The sequence below is a fragment of the Nannobrachium achirus genome, assembly GCF_963921795.1.
Source record: "Nannobrachium achirus genome assembly, chromosome: 7".
Classification (NCBI taxonomy): domain Eukaryota; kingdom Metazoa; phylum Chordata; class Actinopteri; order Myctophiformes; family Myctophidae; genus Nannobrachium; species Nannobrachium achirus.
The window spans coordinates 62199099-62222988 of record NC_137816.1 but is presented as its reverse complement, the minus strand read 5'-3'; the positions used below and the strand labels follow the sequence as shown (position 1 = coordinate 62222988).

At 42.5% G+C, this 23890-nt stretch overlaps 1 protein-coding gene across 1 annotated transcript in view; it reads right to left on the bottom strand.

The window, feature by feature from the left end:
• Positions 1-12232: 12232 nt before the first annotated feature.
• urb2 (URB2 ribosome biogenesis homolog) overlaps positions 12233-23890 on the bottom strand; it is a 40038-nt gene continuing 28380 nt past the window's right edge. The window contains exons 16-18 of the mRNA XM_080729895.1: positions 16844-16940; positions 15943-16076; positions 12233-13341 (exon numbers count right to left, since the gene is read on the bottom strand). Coding sequence (XP_080586021.1) covers positions 13144-13341; positions 15943-16076; positions 16844-16940 — 429 coding nt within the window. The 3' untranslated portion in view covers positions 12233-13143. The remainder of the gene's footprint in view (positions 13342-15942; positions 16077-16843; positions 16941-23890) is intronic.

The window sequence follows — 23890 nt, the reverse complement described above, 5'->3', positions numbered from 1 at the left end:
CATATATGGAGATCCATGTATAGTAGAGGAAAAAATAGGCCAGAAGTTGACCATACCCCTACCCGGGGTAGAACAAAACGCGACATAGTTTTTTCATATCTTTAGGATGTCCCTTTCATGAAATGGATTGTCCCGAGTTTTGCTTTTACTGCAAAAGTCATGAAATTGATCCATGAAGGGACTCACCACATAAGCAAAAAAACGCCTATCCTGAAAGATGGAGTTCCAAGTCAAACCTTTGTCATTTTCTACCTGCAGGTTGTTTTCACCTCATACTTGCACAGAAGGTCTACAGGTAGTGTCCTTACATCCCAGAACAATCAGAATGCAAAAATATGGTTCTGTTTTGAATCTGCTGCCTTTTATATAAGGACCTTCTATAGGCGGAAATGACATTCCTAAGGAAAATTCCCCTGTAATCCTTCTATAAGGGGTAGTACAAACTATGACAAAGTTTTTTCATAACTTTTACTTGTCCTCTTCATGAAATGGATGGTCAGTAGTTTTGCTTTTACTGCAAAAGTCATGAAATTGATCCATGAAGGGACTCACCACATAGGCAAAAAATACGCCTACCCTGAAAGATGGAGTTCCAAGTAAATCCTTTGTAATTTTCTATTGCTGGTTGTTTTTACCTCATTCTTGCACAGATGGTCTACAGGTAGCGTCCTTAAATCCCAAAATAATCAGAATGCAAAAAAGTGATTTACCAAGAAAGGGCAGAAATATCCCCACAAGTTAATCATACACCATTTCCACTTACTGGTAGGGAAGGAGCTGGAAACAAGGGCCTACTACAAACTTGATATCCCGGTATCAATAAGCTTTGGGCTTATCAAGCTTGTTATTAAGCATAGCGGCCCATGACATCATGTTTAAATAATCAAGACAAGAGGCGATTAATACATTGTTACAGTACTATTCATAATATATAGCCATTTAACACTTACTGCACACTAATGAATGATTTTCTAAAGATATTAAATGACAATATTTTTTACTTTTGTCAATTCTCATCCTCATAGACAAACTCAGACTCACAACAACTGGCCAATGCAAAAAGATACCAGTTCTGTTCAGAATCTCACATCTCACATCTTCCCACAAAATATTATAAAGCGCTCAACAGTGGGCTCGATAAAAGCCCATGGGTCAATAAGCAGGATCGATAAGGTGCTCATTATCAATACAAATTAACAAACTCCATTCAGATTGTCAATAGGGAATACACCAACAACCAAAATAAACCAGAAGAATATGTCATAATATGCTTGTATTGTGAATCAGGAGTTTTTCTATATATGTGTGCCATTCTTACTGCATGCCAAATAATCAAACAGCAGCTTTTTCTCATTTTAATTTATTTCGTTTATTTCTTTTTCAATATTTTCATATCAACAACTAATTTGAGTGTGAGGGGGACTGACCAATTTGCAAAGCTGGTCAATGGATACAAAGCTGTGATCTCCCAAATTCAGACATAATTTTGTCAGGAGTTTGTTCGTGACGTAATCGGCTGTGTATCTATTGGTCAATGGCTGGTCAATGGATTAATTGAATTCAGTCTTACTATTTATGTTATGGTAATAAATATGGTATGATGGTATATATTATTATAATATAAACGGTAAGAAGGAATTCAGTTCCCAGTGGATTACAACCAAGGGCCACTACAATGCTCTACAGTCAAGGCTGGTCCACAAGGCACAAGCTGGTATAAAAGGATTGTGTCATTTCTTGTTTATTTTAGTTTACAGGCAATGTACTGTAAATACAGGAGCAATATTATGTACAACACAATCCCACAGAGAGACATTGAGGCACGTACTACTTTGACTGCAACAATCCTTATCATAGCAGTAGAGTTGGGTGAGGTCTCTTACTGCTTGGTGCAGGCTATTTTTTGAACAGGACAGGCTTTAGTGATGTATCCTTTAGCATCCAACCCTTCCCAACTGGATTCCACAAAAGGGGTTTGGGGACATGATTGTGGCACCATATACTGTACCAGTTTGGTACATAGCCTGTTGAACATTCAAAAATATCCTCAGTGGGAGGCAGGTGTGAGACTGGCATGTCTGTCGTTGATGCAAGAATACAACAGAGCTCATCAAGACTAGAACACACCTGGCCCTTTGCCTTCTTTTTTAGGCCATAGAGAGTGAGGGCATATTGCCTTGAACATCCTGAAGCCTCTGGTAGACTATCTGTCAAGCCAAAGGTTCTCAGACCCTGACCTAATTTATATGTACAGTACTATGGATATACTTGTGTTGCTCGCCTACTATGTCAGTCAACAACTCCTTGGAATAGCTGCCATTTTCATGCATGCTGGTCATGGGATAGACAACGATACATCCCAATGTCTGATATTACAAATACATTGGGAGTGGCTTTGTGTGAGAGTCTTCTAGCATGGCACGCATTGACTGGATGCAATGCAACAAGCAGCCTGTTCAGAATAAGCAATAATACAGCTTTCAACAAGCTGGCGAAGCACATTCATGAACTTCAGGATCTGAGAATCTTTGGCTTACTGCATGCCAAATAATCAAACATTGGTCAGTCTCCCTTACACTGCTCAAAATAGTTGTTGATTGAAAAAGAAATAAATGAAAATGAGAAAAGGCTGCTGATTATTTGGCATTAAGAATGGCGCACAAAGTGTAGTGTATTCTACTGAATATAGGCTTACATATATAATGTACTGCATTTAAGTCTGAATACCATAGACTGCTTATAGAACAATATGTTTGCTGCTTTTGAGGTGAAGAGAATTAGGCCTTGGGATGGGTGCATCTCTCCACTCCGACATGTCTCCTTTCCGACATGTCTGCATTCCGACACTAACCCTATCTCTACCCCTAACCCTAAACCTTAGGCCCATGGGAGTGTCGCCACTCCGACAATAAGAAGTCCATTTCGGAGTGGCGACATGTCGGAATGGAGAGAGCCTCCCCCTTGGGATGTAGGGACACTACCTGTAGACCATCTGTGCAATATTAGATGATACAACCAGCAGGTAGAAAATGACAAAGGATTGACTTGGAACTCCATCTTTCAGGGTAGGCTTTTTTATGGTGGGTACCTTTATGGATCAATTTCATGACTTCTGCAGTAAAAGTAAAACTACTGACCATCCATTTCATGAAGAGGACAAGTAAAAACACTGTCAGGGTTTGTACTACCCCTTATAGAAGATTATCTCCAGGATCACAGGGGATTCTTCCTTAGGAATGTCATTTCCGCCTATAGAAAGTCCTTATATTAAAGGCTGCAGATTCAAAACAGAACCATATTTTTGCATTCTGATTGTTCTGGGATGTAAGGACACTACTTGTAGACCATCTGTGCAAGTATGAGGTAAAAGCAACCTGCAGGTAGAAAATGACAAAGGATTGAATTGGAACCCCATCTTTCAGGGTAGGCGATTTTTGCCTACAGTATATGGTGAGTCCCTTCATGGAACAATTTCATGACTTTGGCAGTAAAAGTAAAACTCGGGACAGTGCATTTCATGAAGGGGACATCCTAAAGATATGAAATAACTATGTCGCGTTTTGTTCTATCCCTTATAGAAGATTATCACCAGACTTACAGGGGAACATTCCTTAGAAATGTAATTTCCGCCTATAGAAAGTCCTTATATAAAAGGCTGCAGATTCAAAACAGAACCATATTTTTGCATTCTGATTGTTCTGGGATGTAAGGACACTACCTGTGGACCATCTGTGCAAGTATGAGGTAAAAACAACCTGCAGGTAGAAAATGACAAAGGATTGACTTGGAACTCCATCTTTCAGGATAGGCGTTTTTTTGCCTATGTGATGAGTCCCTTCATGGATCAATTTCATGACTTTTGCAGTCAAAGTAAAACTTGGGACAATCCATTTCATGAAGGGGACATCCTAAAGATATGAAAAAACTATGTCGCGTTTTGTTCTACCCCGGGTAGGGGTACCTCAAAAACTAAGGCTCTTTTTTAGGATTTTTTCCTCCTCTAGTACTGTATATGGAGATATGCTGTGAGAGCCCAAACATGCTTACTCAGTTATTGTCTCCACCAGCCGAAGGCTGAGGGAGAGTATGTTTTCCCCTCCGTCCGTCCGTCCGTCCGTGCGTCCGTGCGTCCGTCCGTGCGTCCGTGCGTCCTCGCAGTTTGTGAACAGCTAATCTCAGTCACCGTTGGCACGATCGCTGCCAAACTGAGCACACACACTCCCTGGATGCCAATCTAGAACCTCTGCCCCACATTTTTCAAATCAGCCTCATGGTGGCGCTATAACAGGCCGATTTGTGTGGCCTGGTTGTTACCAGCTAATCTCCGGCGCCGTTGGCCCGATCGCTGCCAAACTGAGCACACACACTCCCTGGATGCTAATTCAGAACCTCTGCCCCACATTTTTTAAATCAGCCTCATGGTGGCGCTATAACAGGCCGATTTGTGTGGCCTGGTGGAGACCTGTGCTCGGAAGAGCACTGCTTCTAGTTCATTATGTGAAAGTCCTATGTCTATGACATCTGACATATCCTTTTATGCCCATACATGGAGATCCCTGTCTGTAGAACCAGCCGTTAGTGTGGTATGTGGCCAATGTGGCCTATATGGGCATTCCCATATGAAGTCCTGTTAGATATGGGCTTGATATTGATGACATCAGGGAACTCCATATATGGACGTCACAGTGAAGCCAGAGCGTGATGTCTGAGTGCCAAACCCATTCTGTTAAGAGTGGTTCCCCTGACATCACAGTGACGTCAGAGCATGATGTCAGAGCGACAAACCCATAGAACCACAGTATCAGGTGTGACAGAGATACATACATACGTACGGACAAGCTGTAACCGTTCACATACTAAACATTTTTTTTTCCTTCATAAATTAACGACCTACTTTATCATACTACAGCGTCACACACACAAAAGCATCAAAAGTAGCAGATCTACAAGCTCAAAACGTGTTGCTTGACGCGCTTTGAGCTTGTAGATCTGCTACTTTTTGCTGTTTCCGTGTGTCGGTCCCTATGTCCCTGTCCGTATGAGCACGAGACTAATGTCACACCAGACTAACGTCATAGAAAGTACGCAGACACCGACATCACCACAGCTGATGACACAGACAAAACGGCCCATACAAGGAGATAGGCACGTGTGTCATGTTTGATTCATGATCGATTTTTGAATTTGAATCCTGAAAAATAACAGTTGTGGACATATGAGGTGTCCACCTGACAGAGATGATTATGTATAAATAAGCAGTGTCCATTTGTATGCCCATATATGGAGATTTGTCTCTGGGTCTCCCTTTTTAATGCCCGTATATGGAGATCCTTGATGTCATCAATATGATGACAACCCAACCTCAGGTCACGAGACTTTCCACCTCGGAGGAAAGCCTGGTATTCGTTTTAAACGGGCTGAGTGATCCGGTCTAGGCGTGGCCTAAACCGGCAACAGGCAGAATAAGCGGCGTTGCTTTGTTTTGGTCCCCCCTATTTGTTTCCCCAATCCCTTTAAATGCCCGAGTGTAGTCTTGCCAGTCACTACGAAAAGATGGATATACCAAACAAACTATTCCAATAATAAGCAAAACTACGTCGCATCAAGGGTTTTATTGGAATAGTTTGTTCCAATAAAACGGGGAATTATTTTGGGTTAAAACTGTTTCCGATTTGATCTTTCTGTCTTTTTGTAGTGCGTCTGATGACTACAACATGACGTAGGCTGTTTCAGCTCCTGACCGGATCAGAAACCCGAAAATGCTACGGATCCCAGGCTAGATGACAACGTAAGTCAGACTGTTAACCCAGAGAGCTCTATGATGCTGGTTAGGACAGGAACAACCAGATAACGCAGATGATGGCCAGGATGAGGATGATGGCCAAGGCTATCAGGATGAGTGTCATCTTCTTGTCCTTCCACCAGTACTTCCTCTTGACCTTCTTGGTGGTTTTCACAAAGACAGAAGCAGATTCCTCGAGCATCTGCACCTTGCAGTCCAGTTCAGACAGATTCAGCTCGCGCTCCAACATTTTTCCCACGTTGTTGCGCACAATCTCCACGACCTCGTCGGCCTGCGCCTGCGTCTGTTGCAGGCGCCACTTCTCTGGCGCCATATCAGGAACTTGTGGAACTGGGGCGGACATAGTTGTTGATTTAAGGTTGTAAAAGTCCAGAGTTTAGACTCTTAAAGTCTTTTGCAAAGCAGGTATGAAACACAGAGATACTGAACCTGTCTTTGGAAAGACAATAAATACAGCCAGTGCTGTGACATCACAGTGACAATGTCGATTCTTGATTGGTCAATCCAGGCTGCAGCTCTACAATTCATTCTTGACTCAGCCATAAACTATGAGAACATAAACAAACCACGGTCTTGTCACTATGACAACATAACTATAAACAAACCACAAGTCAGCTCCATATATATGGGCACAATGGGGGCATGCCCATATATGGACATATACAGGTATATACTGATGACATCAGGAATCTCCATATATGGGCATAAAAGGGTCAAGGACCGACAGATACAGAGATTTCCTTATATGGGCATATCAGCATGCCCATATATGGGCATATACTGATGACATCCTGTATCTCCATATATGGGAATAAAAGGGCCAGTTAGACAGATATGGACGGAAAAGGGACAGATAGACAGGTACAATGGGTACAAAAGCCCCCGACACTATGACTCCGATATATTGGTCTGATCGGCAGTGCTACGTGGTGTGACTGTGTGAGGACTACGTAGCGGGCCGAACTCTTTATGTGAGGGCCGCGTTGTGGCTCGAACATTTAGTACTAGAGGTTCGGACACCTATGTCGCATCGCTGATCCAACCAATAGGTCTGAGTCTTTTATGCCCATACCTAATGTGGATCAATACAACTGGATATCTCTTTATGCCCATATATTATGGACTTATCGGTCAGATTGGCGGTTCTGGACAGTCACCTATCCGAACGACAGAACGGCAGGCACCACACTCCCTGGAGTCGCCACCTCTGTGCACGCCGCAGTTGAAGTTGGTCCGTCCCATGCTGTATATGGGCATGACCATATATGGGCATAGTGGTAGAATCTGAGGCTCTGGACGACCGGATCTCCATATATGCATATTTATGGGCATATTGATCTGATATGAAAGCAAATATGAAAATCTTACTGGTTTAAACTGAATTTACTGTTAGAATCTGAGTACAGTCCCAGCTAACCTGAACAATGCTGTTGAATAAAAAATAAATAATAATAACATAAAAAACATCATTCCGCTATTGATGCATACATTTTTTAAGGCCATTTAAATGTCTGATAAAACCCCAACTCAACATGTTCAAACTGAGGCCCCTTTGGCTAAAACTAAAGGTCAGCTCCAATCTACCGTGACACTTTAGATCTAAATCGTGACAAAACACGCCTCTGGCCCCGAGCAAAATACCATCAATACCCACTTTATACTGTATGCCCCCAAACTGTGTCCCAGTAGTACCACTGCACATATGTAGGCTACCCCCCCCAGCGCACGCACACGCACGCACGCACGCACGCACGCACGCACGCACGCACGCACACACACACACACACACACACACACACACACACACACACACACAGTGTTTATTCAGCGCTGCCCCCTTGATACAGAGTCTGAAGAGAGTCTGTGTCTATGTTTCTGTTGCCTCCAGCACTGTTACAGTCACAGTATGGAGTGAGGGAAGAGTTGTAATATGTCCGTACACGTCCGTGGCAAATTCTAGATTTGATGTTTTACACACCAATATAATGTTCTTATTTTGATCACTGAACAGACATGACTTTTACTTGTAACACAGTATTTCTATATTGCACTATTGATTGACTTTGTAAACATTTGAGTACTTTTTCCACCACTGAGTATTATCTTCTGTTATCGATGGTAATTCCCATATCCCTTAGACCTGATAGCACAGAACCTATAGTTTAACTTCCAAAGGGGAGTTTTTCTTTGCCAAACCCTTATATGGAGGGAGGTCTGTAGAGCAAGGGTTCTCAACCTTTTCAGGCCACGACCCCCCCAACATAATCATATTTGAACTGGGGACCCCCCCAACATAATCATATTTGAACTGGGGACCCCCCCAACATAATCATATTTGAACTGGGGACCCCCAATTCATATTTGAACTGGGAACCCCCTAACTTAATCATATTTGAACTGAAGACCCCCTAACATAATCATATTTGAACTGGGGACCCCTACCCTGACAAGCACTTGGAATTGTAGGAGTTATTCCCACAGATACATATTGTGAAAATAGCCGATCAACAATTTCACACACCTCGCTTGTAGATTGGCTATTTTCACATAATCTCTCAAGAACTGACTCTGATGCTACGCAAGTCAAATGAAAAGGAACAAAACAGAGTGGACGTTCCCTTTTATTTGACGATGGTTAGCCAGATTGATTTTCACATAATCCGACAATGTTTGACCATTCGTTATAGTATAGTTGTGTTTGTTACTTTTGACGCATTAATGGTCTCATTCGTTTTTTAGAGGTATTAAAAAGTCCTTAAATTGTCACTTTAGAATGGTGCAGATACTTGGTTTGTTACTGTATGTTGGTTTGTTTACTGTCGAGTGAGAAAACAATGTTGCACATTAAGCTAATCATCTGGGGACCCCAAAAAATAATTTGGGCACCCCCCCCAGTTTGGGATACCATTGCTGTAGTGTAGACTATGGTCACTCTCAGCATGCTCCGCTGTACATGAAGTGTCTTGAGATAACCTATGATTTGGCACTATATAGTGACTATATAGCTAGGCCTATATAAAATGTATCAATGACAGCGATTGATACATAGCGATAGTGTGATACTGTCCATATGTGCACTCTTACAGCATGTGTACTTACATACAGTATGATGTGTACTTGTAATGTATGTACTTTTAATAACCTCGAAGCCAAATAACCAGTATTTAAATATTCAGCCACATAATCACTGGTATTCACACAGATTCTTCATGTTTTATTTAGACAGCAGGCCAGCTGTGGGGCCACAGTGTTTAAACAGTAAATTCAATTGAAGCATTCACATCTTCTTTAGTGGCTATTTAATACCTTCAACTGTAAGCAGAAGAGCCTTTTCTGTTTGTTTTTGTTTTACTAGACTGGAGTAATAGTCTACAATAGTTATATTCTAACTGCTAACTACAGGGATACATTTGTGTGGTTTTGGCCTGGCTTAAGAGTTTAGGAATCCCAGCAGGTATTGAGGTTGGCGGAGGGGAGACAGCAAACATTTCCTGTTCTGCCGAAGTCAGATTTCCATGTACCTATAATAACTGTTATGAGTTTTATTTCAGAATCAATGGTTTATTTACATTTGTGATGGAAACACCAGCAACGAGGGCTGTTCTGCCAGCTGCCTGAGTTTAATAATACTGTAGAAATCAAGATGATCCTATTCCATAAATGTATGTATATGCTTTCCCATACAATATAGATATTTAGCTTTTAGCCCTGCAAGTTAATACAGAGCCAAGGAAGGTAAACTAAGGCATGCGCTGGATGCCGGGCATGCTCCATGACGCTCATGGGTGGCGAACTCACACCGGAAGTTAGATGAAAAACATTGCAGTGAATGAGAGCCGGCTGGACCAGCTTTATGAACAAACACTATTTTTTGAGCGATTACTACCTTTGTCCTAATAATTGGTTCAGGAATATAAAAGAAGACATATCACAGGTTGTTTTGTTGAGGCATCTAAAAAGCTGCAGGTATCGTTTCAGGCTTGGTGGTACCACAAGATTTGGTTGTCTTGTCAGACTGGCAATGATGGAAAGTCTTGTGATACTTTGGCATGTTTGATGGGTGTGATGTCTTTTATTTATTTTACAAGGGTCTCAATCATTGAGAAATAGTGATTATTTAGCTGGTCCACCTGGCGCTTAATGACTACAATGCATTCCGTTGAACTCCCGTCTCGAATCTTATAGCTGGAACTGCTGGATAGAGAAAACAATGTTGGTGTCCCTTTGTTTAATTGACCTTCCTTGGGCAGAGCTAAGGATGGCTGTCAGTTGGTTGGCCGACTACTTTGGTCTCAAACGAGTTATCTATTGGCTGGGTAAGGATTGCCATGGGACTGATTGTACACCTTCACACACCCCAAAACGTAGGAAAGCCTTGACTAGGTACAGACCCAGCGATCACAGCCTTGCAATAGAGAAAGGCCGCCACAGAAAGACACCACTCCCAAGGGAAGACAGACTATATGCACCCACTGCACACAAAATGTGGTGGAAACAGAGCTACACTTTCTAACCACCTGCCCACTATGCCAAGACATCAGTCACATACTAGTACTGAACTCTAGACCTACTGCATATCATTTTGAGGGAAAATTCAGCTTTTTGTCCCAATGTGACTGCAAAGGTTTGCTGCTGTTTCTTTCAAAAAGCTTTATACCCTGTATATACAGTATAACATGTGACATAGCTCTGTTTACACAACGCTGTACCCCCTCAAACTGTAGCCTATATATGTTCCCCATTTTCATCTATTTTTGACCCTTGCTTTGGCAATGTTAACGTATGTTTTATCATGCCTCCATTGAATTGAATTGAAATTTGATGTTTTTTGGGGGAATATAATGACATTTCAATAACTTTTTAACACAGTTGACAGCCATATTACAGTAGCATTCACCATTTGTTCACTCAAACATACAGTAGATCCAGAGTTAATTTGTGCAGTGAGTATATATAGTTGACAGTGTAGTTATGTTTATCAGCTGGTGTCTGTTGTGTGATAAGGACTCTAAACTGTCTACTTTTGGAACTAGTTATCTGAGTTTACAGGGCGTGACCTATTCCCACAAAGATAGATCTGTGGTTCATCTATTTGCAGCAAGCGGTGTTTAAGTTTTACTGAAGGGCGGTCACTGGTCTAGCAACATGGCACCCTGAGTCTAGCAACATGATGGCACCCATACAGGGTGTCATTTGGGGTCCCAGGGGGGAGGGGGTGGTAATTGCCTCCCCCTAGTGCTCACACTTAACCTCAAATTCCTTGTTCATAATAAGCATATCATTGTCGGGCAGAAATCTCTTATCTCCATAATTCATATAGTAACTTTTTGGTGTTTTATTCTTTGTAAATTAACATCGTTTTTTAGCTACTTTTGCAGTTTTTGAATTTGAATCCAAAAAAGTAACTGTAATTTTTTTTTTTTTTTTTTTAGATGATATGAGGTTTCCACCCGACTGAGACAATGGGTGTGTTTGGATGCGTTATATCCAACACTGAGCGCACTGGCCAATACAAACTAATATGTGAGTGCACACACCCAAAGTATTCTTAATCCACACCCATCCATAGCTGTGTCATTACCCATTTGTTAGACACACATTTTTTGAGACAATTCATTAAGCACTTTCAAAATGGTGTCCATATTTTGGGCCATGGGTCCTTAGCAGGTGAACATTATCGTTTTATTTTTTTTGTTTGTTTTTTATGTAGATCAGCTATTTCTTCGTCCTTTTTTAAATTTAGTTTAGTTTAGTTTGAGGAGTTTTTGAGAGAGAATGGAGGATCATTTTATTTTTAAAGCCCAGTTCTTCTTACTGGTTTACAGATTGATATGCAGTATTGATAGATCAATATTCACAAACTAATTTGATCAATTCAATAAAGAAAATATAGATTTTCTTTTATTTATTTATTTCATTTTCTGGTTTTCTTTTCCTCCTTTTTTTTTAATTAGAATTCTGCTTCCTTTTTACAATAATTTTCAGATGATTCCCATCACAGATGATTGTTGCCGACTGTCATTTTCTGAAGGCAGTTGATCCCAAGTACAAAGGGGAATTCCAAAGCAACACTGAAACACACCATAGAAGAGTGGTTGTCAAAGTGAGGTCAGGGGACCCCCAATTCAAGATATTCAAAAGATTCCAGACCTTTTCAATATTTTGTTCAGAAATGTACAAGCTCACAGCACGGCACCAAGTGACGCGCTGTGATCTGCTTTTTTCCATTTTTTTATAGCCAAAATATAAACGGATAAAGTGGTTAACATGAAGTTAAGATTTAGCCCCACCCACCAAAAAGAAAACACAAACAGAAAAGTGGTGAAAAAAAAGTTTAAATGGATTTAATTCCACAATTCACTACTACAAACAGTAGCTCACATACCCTTTTCATATACTTTCAACCACTACATTTTAGTTTAAAAGTTTTATATGTTTAGAAAAACAAGTTTTAAGCCACTTTAAACCTGGCATCCATCCCTAGTTTGCGCATGTCATTATAGCATCATTATAATGGATTGCATGCTGAAGCTCCTCACATTCAAGTGCCTGCAGGAGTTTACATCCCATAGCCAAAGGGGACTAATGCACGCTGTTTATATTATATCCCATAGCCAAAGGGGACTAATGCGTGCTTGCGGAGGTTGGAAAACCTCTGAGTTCGAGAAAATTCTGTCTGGTTCATGTGATTGGCTGAGATGCAGCCAGCCTCCGTTTCCCTAGGAAAATACATCACTCACGATATGGTACCGAGCCATTCATACAGGTCTTTAAAGCAGGACTTTCTGCTGTTGACAAGAACTTATTTGAATAAATCATATGCCAAAGGCTTCTCTGCCTTTTTCAATACAGTATGTTAACACATGTAGAGAATGTTGATGTGAGTTCACACACACTTTAAAATTTCTTTATGCCTTACACGAAGAGCAAATACCCCAACGCATTTACATATTGACATACATTGACAAATATGTCTAAAGAAGGTTAGCAGCCCTGGCTGAGAGAAGTGACAGGCAGTATGATAAACCAGTCCATACTCTGTGATGTGCGCAGCCAAACTATGTGCAGACATTTGGGGTTATGCGCTCGCTATGCATAGATTAAGTTCTGGACAGCAGATTCAATGGTATTGGAGGCCGATGCCAATAGTCTGTGAGGCTGTAACCAATGACGACAGATCCCATAGCCTGAGCGCCGAATTGAGGCCAAGTGCCGCCAATCGGCCAATCATCAAAAAGATTGTGCATCAAACGTCACGTTTCCTTCCCGTCTGTTCACTGGCCTTCGGCTAATGGACCACATTTTTAAAGACACACACAGATGGCTGTTCCCAGCGCGGATCAGGCTGTGTACTTCTCCTCTCCCTGCCTCTGGGCTTTGTGGTAATGCGTGTAGCTGCCGTGCAACTCGCTGAACACCTCTCTGACGCCCGCCTGCAGGCCGGCGGACAGGAACTTGACGTCCTGCTCGCGACACAGATCCAGGATCAGATAGACGCCCTCCGTCAGGTGGGACTTCACCTCGGGTACAAGGGTCACCTGGAGAGGGGGGCAGACAAGGAGAGGGAGACATGAATTAACCCATTTAGACCTGCTACTACTACCTATACGTTGTATTACCTTTAAGGCCGGCTGCTACGTCTGTGTCACATCAGTATTTGCTATACATATAGCAACATAATTTATTTTACATTTTTGGAATAAGAAATTAAAGGTTTTCAGAAACCTTAGGTTAGGTTTTAGAAGGCGTTTTCAGAATCGGCCTCAGGTCTAAATGGGTTAAGGTAGTGGTCCTCAGCCTGTGGGTCTGGACGCCCAGGGGGTCCCCAAATTCTTTTAAGGGGTCCCTATAGCTTAATTTGAAACATTGTTTTCTCACTCAACAGTAAACAAACCAACATACAGTATATAAGTGTATAGGGGGTACTGTATCTGCACGTTTCTAAAGTGACAATTTAAGGACTTTTAAGACCATTTTAATACGTGTAAAATAAAATAAAAATAAACAGTGGCCATATTGTCAAATATTAGAAGCAGAAATTGTGAAAATAGCCAAAAATAGCCAGCGTTATGAGCATGTAGATCTGCTATTTTTTTTATAGAACCGTGTTAAACAAAATGTAATGCCTCAAGTCTTACAACCTCCAAGTGCTCATCAGGTTGGTGGAGGGGGGGGGGGGGGGTCCCCCATTCAAATAATTATTTTGGGGGTCGCGGCCTGAAAAGGTTGAGAACCACCAAATTGGGGTCCAATTCACACACTACCGTGTGATGGCGTCCCTGGTGGTGCTGATCTTCAAGCCTACAACACGGCGTGTCTTCGTTGGCAAGCGACACGGTCGTATGATGGCAGGGGTTGACACTAACGTTTGCCTTCCCTTGGCAAGTAAATAAAATGTTCGGGCAAGTGGAGTTTGCTTTCAGGTTGCCCGACAGGCGACCCATAGGGTCCATTTGGTTCCATTTGTACACTCAGAGTTATGGTGGTCCTTGACAATAAAAAAAGGTTTGAGAAACCACTGTACTAGTGGACCCATAAATGTGTCATAGTAAATCAGTGTCATACTTAGGAAAACTTGGAGACTGACATTCAGTCATGTGACACTATAATGTTATGTAAAAACACCTAAGTTTGCCATGGACAAGGACAAATCTTGCCATGGACACATTTGTCAGTGTACGGACATATTGATAACCCCTGGACATCCTCTAAATGGTGAGAATTTGTATTTTTTTTGTTAAGTTAACGAAACAGTGGGATGGAAGCAGCATTACTAGATGGAAAGTTTAGTTGAGGTCAGAATACATCAAACCTGGTGGAAAGCTAAAAACAGTCAGAGAAAACATGAGTCAGCACTCAAAAAAAGAAAGAAAAGAAAAGAGGGGGAAAAAGCGCACAGAAATGGATTATACGTTGGTATGACTGCATTACTTACACTCTCACTGACTTAAAAGTGATATCTTTTGGTTGATTTTATTTTTTGTTTTGTTAAAGCACTATTATGATATTAATGACTGCTATAGAGTGTTTGTTCAGGAACGGGAGTCTCCATGTCTCTCCAGCTCTTTATTAAAATTAAATAAAAAATACATTTTCAGGTAGGTGACAAACTTTGTCAATGGAGAGAGTACACATATTTATCAGCTTCATTTTTGTAGCGTTCCAGTGCCTATGTGTGTGTGTGTGTGTGTGTGTGTGTGTGTGTGTGTGTGTGTGTGTGTGTGTTAGGGATGGGACGATAATAGTTACTGTTTATCGCAATAAAAACACTGAAGATAATCATATCGTGGAGAATTACATTCATCGTGAAATTGTCCTCCGTCATGCACTGGGATCAATTCACCTTTTATTTGCCGAGCTGCATATCTGTTACCCTCTATAATTGGTAAAACGTACCTGTAAATCACGTACTTGACTTGACTTTTTTAGCTCTCGACCAAATCTCTTTGCCAAAAAAAATGCCGATCTACAAGCTCACGACGCGCCGTGTTGTGACACGTTGTGTGCTTGTAGATCGGCTATTTTTTGGCAAATGTTCCAGCCCAGGATTATGGATGTTGGCGATATTTTGATTATCGTTTTAACTCAGTCGGTGCCATATTTAAAGTGGGATGACCTCTTATATTGCCGGTTCGCCAACAAAGGGTTAAAAAAATAGTGTGCACGCTGGTGCACACAATCGTGCACAGATCATGCACTATGCATGTGCATGCTTTTCACAGCTTTCAAACAAAAAAATCCGCTTGGAAATCCGTTCAGGCATTCAGGAGAAAGGAGCCCTTATGTTTTCTTCAAATGTAAACAAACATGGCTGCCATGTTTGAAAGATGGGGTTGGTATGGGGGTTAAACATGCAATTTCGCGATCGCGATCATGCCTAGTACACTGTTGGAGGTCCAAAAAGAATTTTTTCAATTTTGTTTTTAATTTTTTTTTATTATAAAAAAAAAAAAGACGTTCAGAAGACGTCTGGCAGGGAGGTCCATAGTGAAAAAGACGTTTTAAAGACGTTTTTATCATAGAAACATCTTTTTTGGCAGGGTATGAGTTAAGATTGTAAATCGCAAATTCTTTCGGTCACAATAACCGAATGTCGTCCCATCCCTTGTGTGTGTTTCTGTGTGTGTGTGTGTACCAACCTTTTGCAGCTCGGAGACGTACTGAGCCACCATGAAGGCAGACAGGGTGCTGAAGCTGTCGGCTGCAGCAGCGATGTGGGAGTACATCCTCTCCACCAGCCTGGAGCACTGGACATACACCTCACTGTCTGCACCTGATATCACACACGTGCACGCACGCACGCACGCGCACGTACACATGCACACACACACACACACACACACACACACACACACACACACACACACACACACACACACACACACACACTTAACATCTTTATATGCGTTCACATTTAACACAAAACAATAGCAGATGCACAAACTCGGGGAAACTCAACAATTTCAGGATATAGATCACAGGTACAGGAAGCATCGTCTCCTCCCTACTATGTGGTGACTGCCACAACATCTCTATGGACATTACAGAGGCTTCCAAAGCTGCTTACATTTGTAACCAAGATGTACAATAGCATCCTGAAGACGTCTCATTTTGTGTGTGTGTGTGTGTGTGTGTGTGTGTGTGTGTGTGTGTGTGTGTGTGTGTGTGTGTGTGCAGTAGCGCTTTGGAGGCCGGACGCGACCGGACGCCGCGTGGTCGGAAAAATTCCCACACGGACGCACGACGGCACCGAACGGTGCACAACCGTGTAAACCCTTGAGATTCGTTCAAGGCAAACTTTGTTTCTCTAGCCTACTGCAGCGCTGTATTTTCTAAATGAATTAAAAGAAAGTAGAACATAAAATCTTATGTAACAATGCAAATGTAATCAATACTAGAAAACTATTGTTTTCCCACCATTAGATCTGCTGACATCCTTTCTATCTAAATAGCCTCTAGAGGCGCGTGCACGTGACGTCAATAAATGACCGTCCGCCGGGAAAAGAAAATCCCAAAGCATGACTGTGTGTGTGTGTGTACCTGTATCACTGTCTCCTCTCTGTCTACCTTCATGCATGACAGAAGCCACCAGACGATGGAAGACATTCAGGAAGGATGGAGCAGCCTTCTGGATCACCTACACACACACACACGCACGCACACACGCGCGCGCACACGTGCACACACACACACACACACACACACACACACACACACACACACACACACACACACACACACACACACACACACACACACACACACACACACACACACACACACACACACACACACACACAGTTATCACTTTTACAATTAGACACAGAACTAATGAAACACTGGCAAACAGTTTAAAGTAACCAGGGGTCTTCAACAGGGGGTCCGGGACCCCTATGGTCCTCAGAGTTACTAGAAGAAATGTTTGTTGGAGGGAAAATCCCTTCAACATTAACCACTTGAACCCCAGCATCCCTATTTTTTGGGAAAAGAGGTTTGGTGTAGAGCAGTGGTTCCTAAACCTTTCAGGTCGAGACCCAGAAGAGATTATAGATTAGACTGGGACCTAAAACGAGTGAAATCTACAAGCGCACAATCGGCTACTTTCTTACTTCTCTTCACAAAAAAGAAAAAAAAAAAATGTTTTTGAGAGCGATGGGGAGTGACACGCGGCAAAGGTCGTCGGGAACGGTTGTCATATCGTTGTTGTCGGGTGGAAACCTCGCATCTCCAAGTTTCAAATTTGTAAGTTTCTTTCGCAAAGTAAAGCTCTGCTTCATCATACAAGGCCGTCGCACAAAAGTAGTGAAAACAGCAGATCTACAAGCACACAACGCCTGGCGTTGTGTGCTTGTAGATCGGCTGTTTTCACTAGTTTAAATCATTTTTAAAATGATAAATGCAAAACGAACGGTTTTGGACATAAAAGTTTTTCACCCAACAATGGCGATATCCTTGACACGCTGACAGGCATCAGAGCTTATGTGGTACGTAGCGCGCCTGGACCGTTACAGCCGGTGCTACTTCTTCTTGATATATACTATATACACAGTTAGACGCAGATTGCATTGGTAGTGGTACCAAACACATTTGCATTTTTTGAGTCTCATACCTACACTTGGGTCAATCAGTACAAATCTATACGCTCAGTTTTTAGCAAGATATTAAAGGAGTAGTTCACCCCCAAAATGACTTATTTTCTATTGATTTCTCACGCCATGGAGACTTTAGTTCAATAATATTTTCAGTTTTTTGTCGCATTCACAAGACAATAATTTGATTACAAAAAGATTACCCCCATTGATTTCGGGACCCAAATGCATTTGGGTCCCCATCCGGAATCAATGGGGGTTAATTTACTATAATATTTGTTTTGTCTTAGGAATGCGACAAATTAAAAAAAATATAATTCAACTCAAGTCTCCATGGTGTGAGTTATAAATAGAAAATAAGTCATTTTGGGGGTGAACTGCTCCTTTAACCTTAATTCCCTGATGAGATCATACAAAAGGATTATGCTAATGTATTCCTAAATGTAACTTTTAAAATGACCTGCTCAACATTATCTACCATCAAGCAAAAGAAAATCACACCCCAGCGGTGCTGATGATGGACAAATACTGATGTCTGTAACGTCATGTCATGTGGTTACCGGTATAATCCCATGGAAAAACGTATTGGAGCGGTTAGCAGCACTGCTCAAAAGAATAAACAAAAATAACAATTTGACTCACTGTCATTTATTAACACTTTCAGTTGATTATAATGTTTTCCATCCATTTCCTTCCTTCTTCTCATAAATACATTTGAGTGTATTCATCCTTTAAACTCTTATTCATTTATTCTATACGTTCAAATAACTCCCTAGCTCTGCTCACTCCCAAATCAATCATTTGGATTAGTATAATACTATATATAATATAATAAACCTTGTAGATGTAGTGAAATAGTCTGTTGTGAAATTGTTTATTCGTAGCCTGAACCCCAAATAGCATAATAACCATCACTAGAAACAATAGATGTACGATACATAACAACATGACATCATCACAACATGGACATTTTGATGACATCACAGATCGGTGGTTCTCAACCTTCTTTGTTTCACGGCCCACCCATCTGACCATGTTTAATGTTCAAACAATCCATTGTGTTCCTGCTTGAATCAGTAAAAACCAACAACGACAGTGGAAGGAGATCAACTAGATCAAAATTGTTGAAATAATAATAATAAAAAGACTGAGAACTAGTCTGTGCATTAAAATAACTAGAAGTTCGCGGAATCGCAGCCCTTCGGGCCGCTCACATCTAGATCTGCTACGGCAGTGATCCAACTGATATGGCCATATATGGAGATTGTCCAGTTGTCCAAGTGCCCACATATCCCAATTGCACAGTTGTTGAGGTGGCCACCTCTACAAGTGCCCACATGTCCCATGTGCCCAGTTGTCCAGGTGCCTATTTCTCCAAGTGCCCAAATGTCCCTAGTGCCCAGTTGTCCAGGTGGCCACCTCTCCAAGTGCTCACATGTCCCAAGTGCCCAAGGTGGCCACCTCTCCAAGTGCCCAAATGCCCCAAGTACCCAGTTGTCCAGGTGCCCACCTCCCCAAGTGCCCACATGTCCATAGTGCCCGGTTGTCCAGGTGCCCACCTCTTCAGGTTCCCACATGTCCGTAGTGCCCAGTTGTCCAGGTGCCCACCTCTCCAAGTGCCCACATGTCCCAAGTGCCCAGTTGTCCAAGTACCCACCTCTCCAAGTGCCCACATGCCCCTAGTGCCCAGTTGTCTACCTCTCAAAGTGCTTACATGTCCCAAGTGCCCAGTTGTCAAGGTGGCCACCTCTCCAAGTGCCTAAATGCCCCAAGTACCCAGTTGTTCAGGTGCCCACCTCTCCAAGTGCCCACATGTCCGTAGTGCCCAGTTGTCCAGGTGCCCACCTCTCCAAGTCCCACATGTCCCAAGTGCCCAGTTGTCCAAGTGCCCACCTCTCCAAGTGCCCACATGCCCATAGTGCCCAGTTGTCTACCTCTCCAAGTTCTTACATGTCCCAAGTGCCCAGTTGTCAAGGTGGCCACCTCTCCCAAGTGCCCAAATGCCCCAAGTACCCAGTTGTTCAGGTGCCCACCTCTCCAAGAGCCCACATGTCCCTAGTGTCCAGTTGTCCAGGTGGCCACCTCTCCAAGTGCCCACATATCCCAAGTGCCCATTTGTTCAGGTGCCCACCTCTCCAAGTGCCCACATGTCCCTAGTGCCCGGTTGTCCACCTCTCAAAGTGCCCACATGTCCCTAGTGCCCAGTTGTCCAAGTGCCCACCTTTCCAAATGCCCACATGTCCCTAGTGCCCAGTTGTCCAGGTGCCTACCTCCCAAGTGCCCACATGTCCCTAGTGCTGTGTTGTCCAGGAAGTGCCCATATGTCCATAGTGCCCAGTTGTCCAGGTGCCCACCTCTCCAAGTGCCCACATGTCCGTAGGTCCCAGTTGTCCAGGTACCCACCTCTCCAAGTGCCCACCTCTCCAAGTTCCCACGTTCCTAGTGCCCAGTTGTCCAGGTGCCCACCTTTCCAAGAGCCCACATGTCCGTAGTGCCCAGTTGTCCAGGTGCCCACCTCTCCAAGTGCCCACCTCTTTAAGTGCCCACATGTCCCTAGTGCCCAGTTGTCCAGGTGCCCACCTTTCCAAATGCCCACATGTCCCTAGTGCCCAGTTGTCCAGGTTCCTACCTCCCCAAGTGCCCACATGTCCCTAGTGCTGTGTTGTCCAGGTGACCACCTCTTCAAGTGCCCCTAGTTGAGGGTTAACCCTGCAAGGCCCAGCGATGCTTTTTGGCAACATTTTGTTTCTGTTCGGTCACTTTTTGTTTTAACCTCATTAAAGACCTTCAGTTTCTCCTGTAAAGGCTTCAGTAATTTCTGGACTTCCTCCTTCATCGATGCAGCTTCATCGATGGGTCTGAAACTGTCGTTGGTGTGTTTTTTAGAATCTCGACAGTCGACACACAAGACACACTGGCTGTTGACATTCCAGACAGAACAGTTTGAGTTTCTCAGCATGCAGACTGCAGAGATCCTCAGACTCTGATGAAGTTCTCTAACGTTTTGAAGCTCTCTGTCTCTCCTGTAGTAAGGCCTCACACAGGTTCTTCAGAGCCAGGTTACGGGGTAGATGATCTGTTTTTCTTTGCAAACAGGACATTCCTTTATTCACTTCTGTCTCCACCATTCCTGCAGACAATCATTACAGAAGCGGTGGCTACATGACAGGAAAACAGGATCTTTAAAGATGTCATGACACACAGGACAGGAATAATCCTCTTCAGGAAGAGACGACGTGGAAGACATTTTGTCTCTGAGTGAAGCTACAAACACTCTTCTCAATACAGGAAGTCAGTCAGTAGTGTTAACACTTCCTCCTCTAGAATGTTCCCTGAAGTTTACTCTCACTGTGAATGGTGGTTGTTGTTAAAGTCCATTCAGCTGACAGAGTCAGCAGCAGGTTCCAGTGGGTCAGTGGCTCTCAACCTGTGGGTCGGGACCCCCAGGGGGGTCCCCAGATGTTTAGCTTAATCCCACTCTCTCTCACTCAACAGTAAACAAACCAACATACAGTTTAAAGGGCCAGTTCACCTCTGGGACAACCAGATCTTATTTTATTGTTGTTTGGGACACGATCAACACAATCCTGAGTTATTTTTTGTGTTCAATCTGTGTTTTGAGATATTTTAGTATTTCAGCATGAATGATGATGCATTTTGCATCATATGATGCAGCATGATGACTCATATGATGCAAAATGCATCATCATTCATGCTGAAATACTAAAATATCTCAAAACACAGATTGAAGACAAAAAATAACTCAGGATTGTGTTGATCGTGTCCCAAACAACAATAAAATAAGATCTGGTTGTCCCAGAGGTGAACTGGCCCTTTACGTGTATAGCATATTTCTAGGCAGAAATTGTGAAAATAGCCGATCTACATAGCATGTAGATCTGCTATTTTCACAGTGTTGTACAAAATGTAATGCCTCAACTCTTAGTGCTCGTCAGAGGGGGGGGGGGGGGGGGGGGGGGTTTATTTTGGGGGTCACGGCCTGAAAAGGTTGAGAACCACTGGTCTGGGTCAGTATTCAGTATTCCCTCCTGTAGCGGTCTGTCCTCCTCACTGGAAGTTGTGTTTTATCTGAAGGTCAATCGTATCGTCTCAGATGAGTCTGGCAGGGGGCGGAGCTTTGACACACCACCACAGACCTGTTGTAAAGCAAACAGACACAAGGAGGATTGAGATAACTCGTTTACATATATATATGGGAAGAAGAATATTATTCAGGTGAAAGTCAACACTGTCCTCTAAATCAGCTAAACAAAGACCTTATGAGTCATCAATGTATCTACATTTAAAGAAAATAAAGTTCAATTTGAATGTATCACTGGGAAAATGTGACAAAATGTTACGTGAATCAAATGTGTTTCCACAGACACATTTCTGATCTTCTCTATAATTAGAATCCACCAGAAGTTTAAAAATGTAAGATCAGAGTCAGGTTTAGTAATTTTCTACATAGTCTAAATCTGCTTTGCACACAGCTTGAAATGAGTCATCTTCTGAGTACCTGCACATAAAGCACACTCTAGCACTCAGGAGGGATGAAATATTTCCCATGATGCAACCAAACATTTGGTCTTGAGACCCCAATCTGAATGCTTGCACTAAACAAAACTAATGAAACTAGAACTGCACTCTGTCCAGGTACCAACTTGCCACTTGTGCACAAGAAGGTCATGTATGGCCTACTTGTGTGCCAGCAGAGAGCACCATGAGGTGCGCTCACCACTGGCATCAAAAGGAATGCTGGTCCCTCATTGGCTGACTTTGCCAGAAATGCTCGTCCCTGATTGGGCTACAAGCTTAAACAAATACACACACCGACATACATACAGTACATACACAGCCGAACGCAGTACTTGCACGCTCTGCTGGTGCAACAAATTGTTTTATTCAACCAACTGCGTTGAACCTTGTTCCACAGAGACTGTTAAACACAAAAATGCATTAATAGAAATTATACTGGATGTTATCAAGTACAGATTAAATCCTTGCATAATTCACTCAAGGCCTTGTGGAACACTTGAAACTGGTGGATAGATGAGATACAAGTCCACGATGGAAACAAGTCCACAGGACTCTTTTGTGATCTCCATTAAGCTTTAATGTCTTACTGAATCACATGCTGTTTTACATGCCTGACTAATAAAGTATTCAATCAATCAAAGTCAAAAGTTAAAGTATAGGTAGAATGAACAACTATATGTTTATCAGAAATGGGGATTGTGAAAGAAGGCAGAAAGCATACATATAGATCCTTACCTGTAACTTTGTCTTGAATGTTTCCTCACAACAGAAGAGAACGGAAGGTCACTTTGAAAAAGCGATCTGATAGTTGAACTGAAGTTGCTTGGTGGTGGTCACTCCATGGTTTGTGTGCAGGTCGCTGTGTGTGTGTGTGTGTGTGTGTGTGTGTGTGTGTGTGTGTGTGTGTGTGTGTGTGTGTGTGTGTGTGTTGTGTGTCCTGACTCCTGTCTGTGGTGGTCTGCCGTCTGACTCTGAGCAGCAGCTGGTCAGTGTGTTCTCTTTATCCTTAGAGAGGAGAAATACCTCCTCCCACCTCCCCACACTTCTCCTTCAGTTTAGAAAACACTCAACACTCATTGGTCCATTTCAAAGCTATGTCACAATGTGACATAGCTGTGTTTACACAATGCTGTACCCCCTCCAACTGTATGTACTGTATGTTCCCCATTTTTAACTGTTTCTATTTTATTTTTGACACTTGCTTTGGAAATGTAAATGGATGTTTTCTCATGCCAATAAAGCTCCTTTGAATTGAAATTGAATTGAAAGGCCAGAAGACCCAGAACAAAAGCCAGCCTGATCGACGTACACCATCATCACACAACATGTGAATAAAAACTAACGTTTTTAAACAACCTGAAATGTAGTGGTGTGAATAAAACTAGAATTGCCACTACATGTTTCATATTGCGTAGCATTACGACAACGTTCGATAGTTCGACGTGACATTCGTCCGACG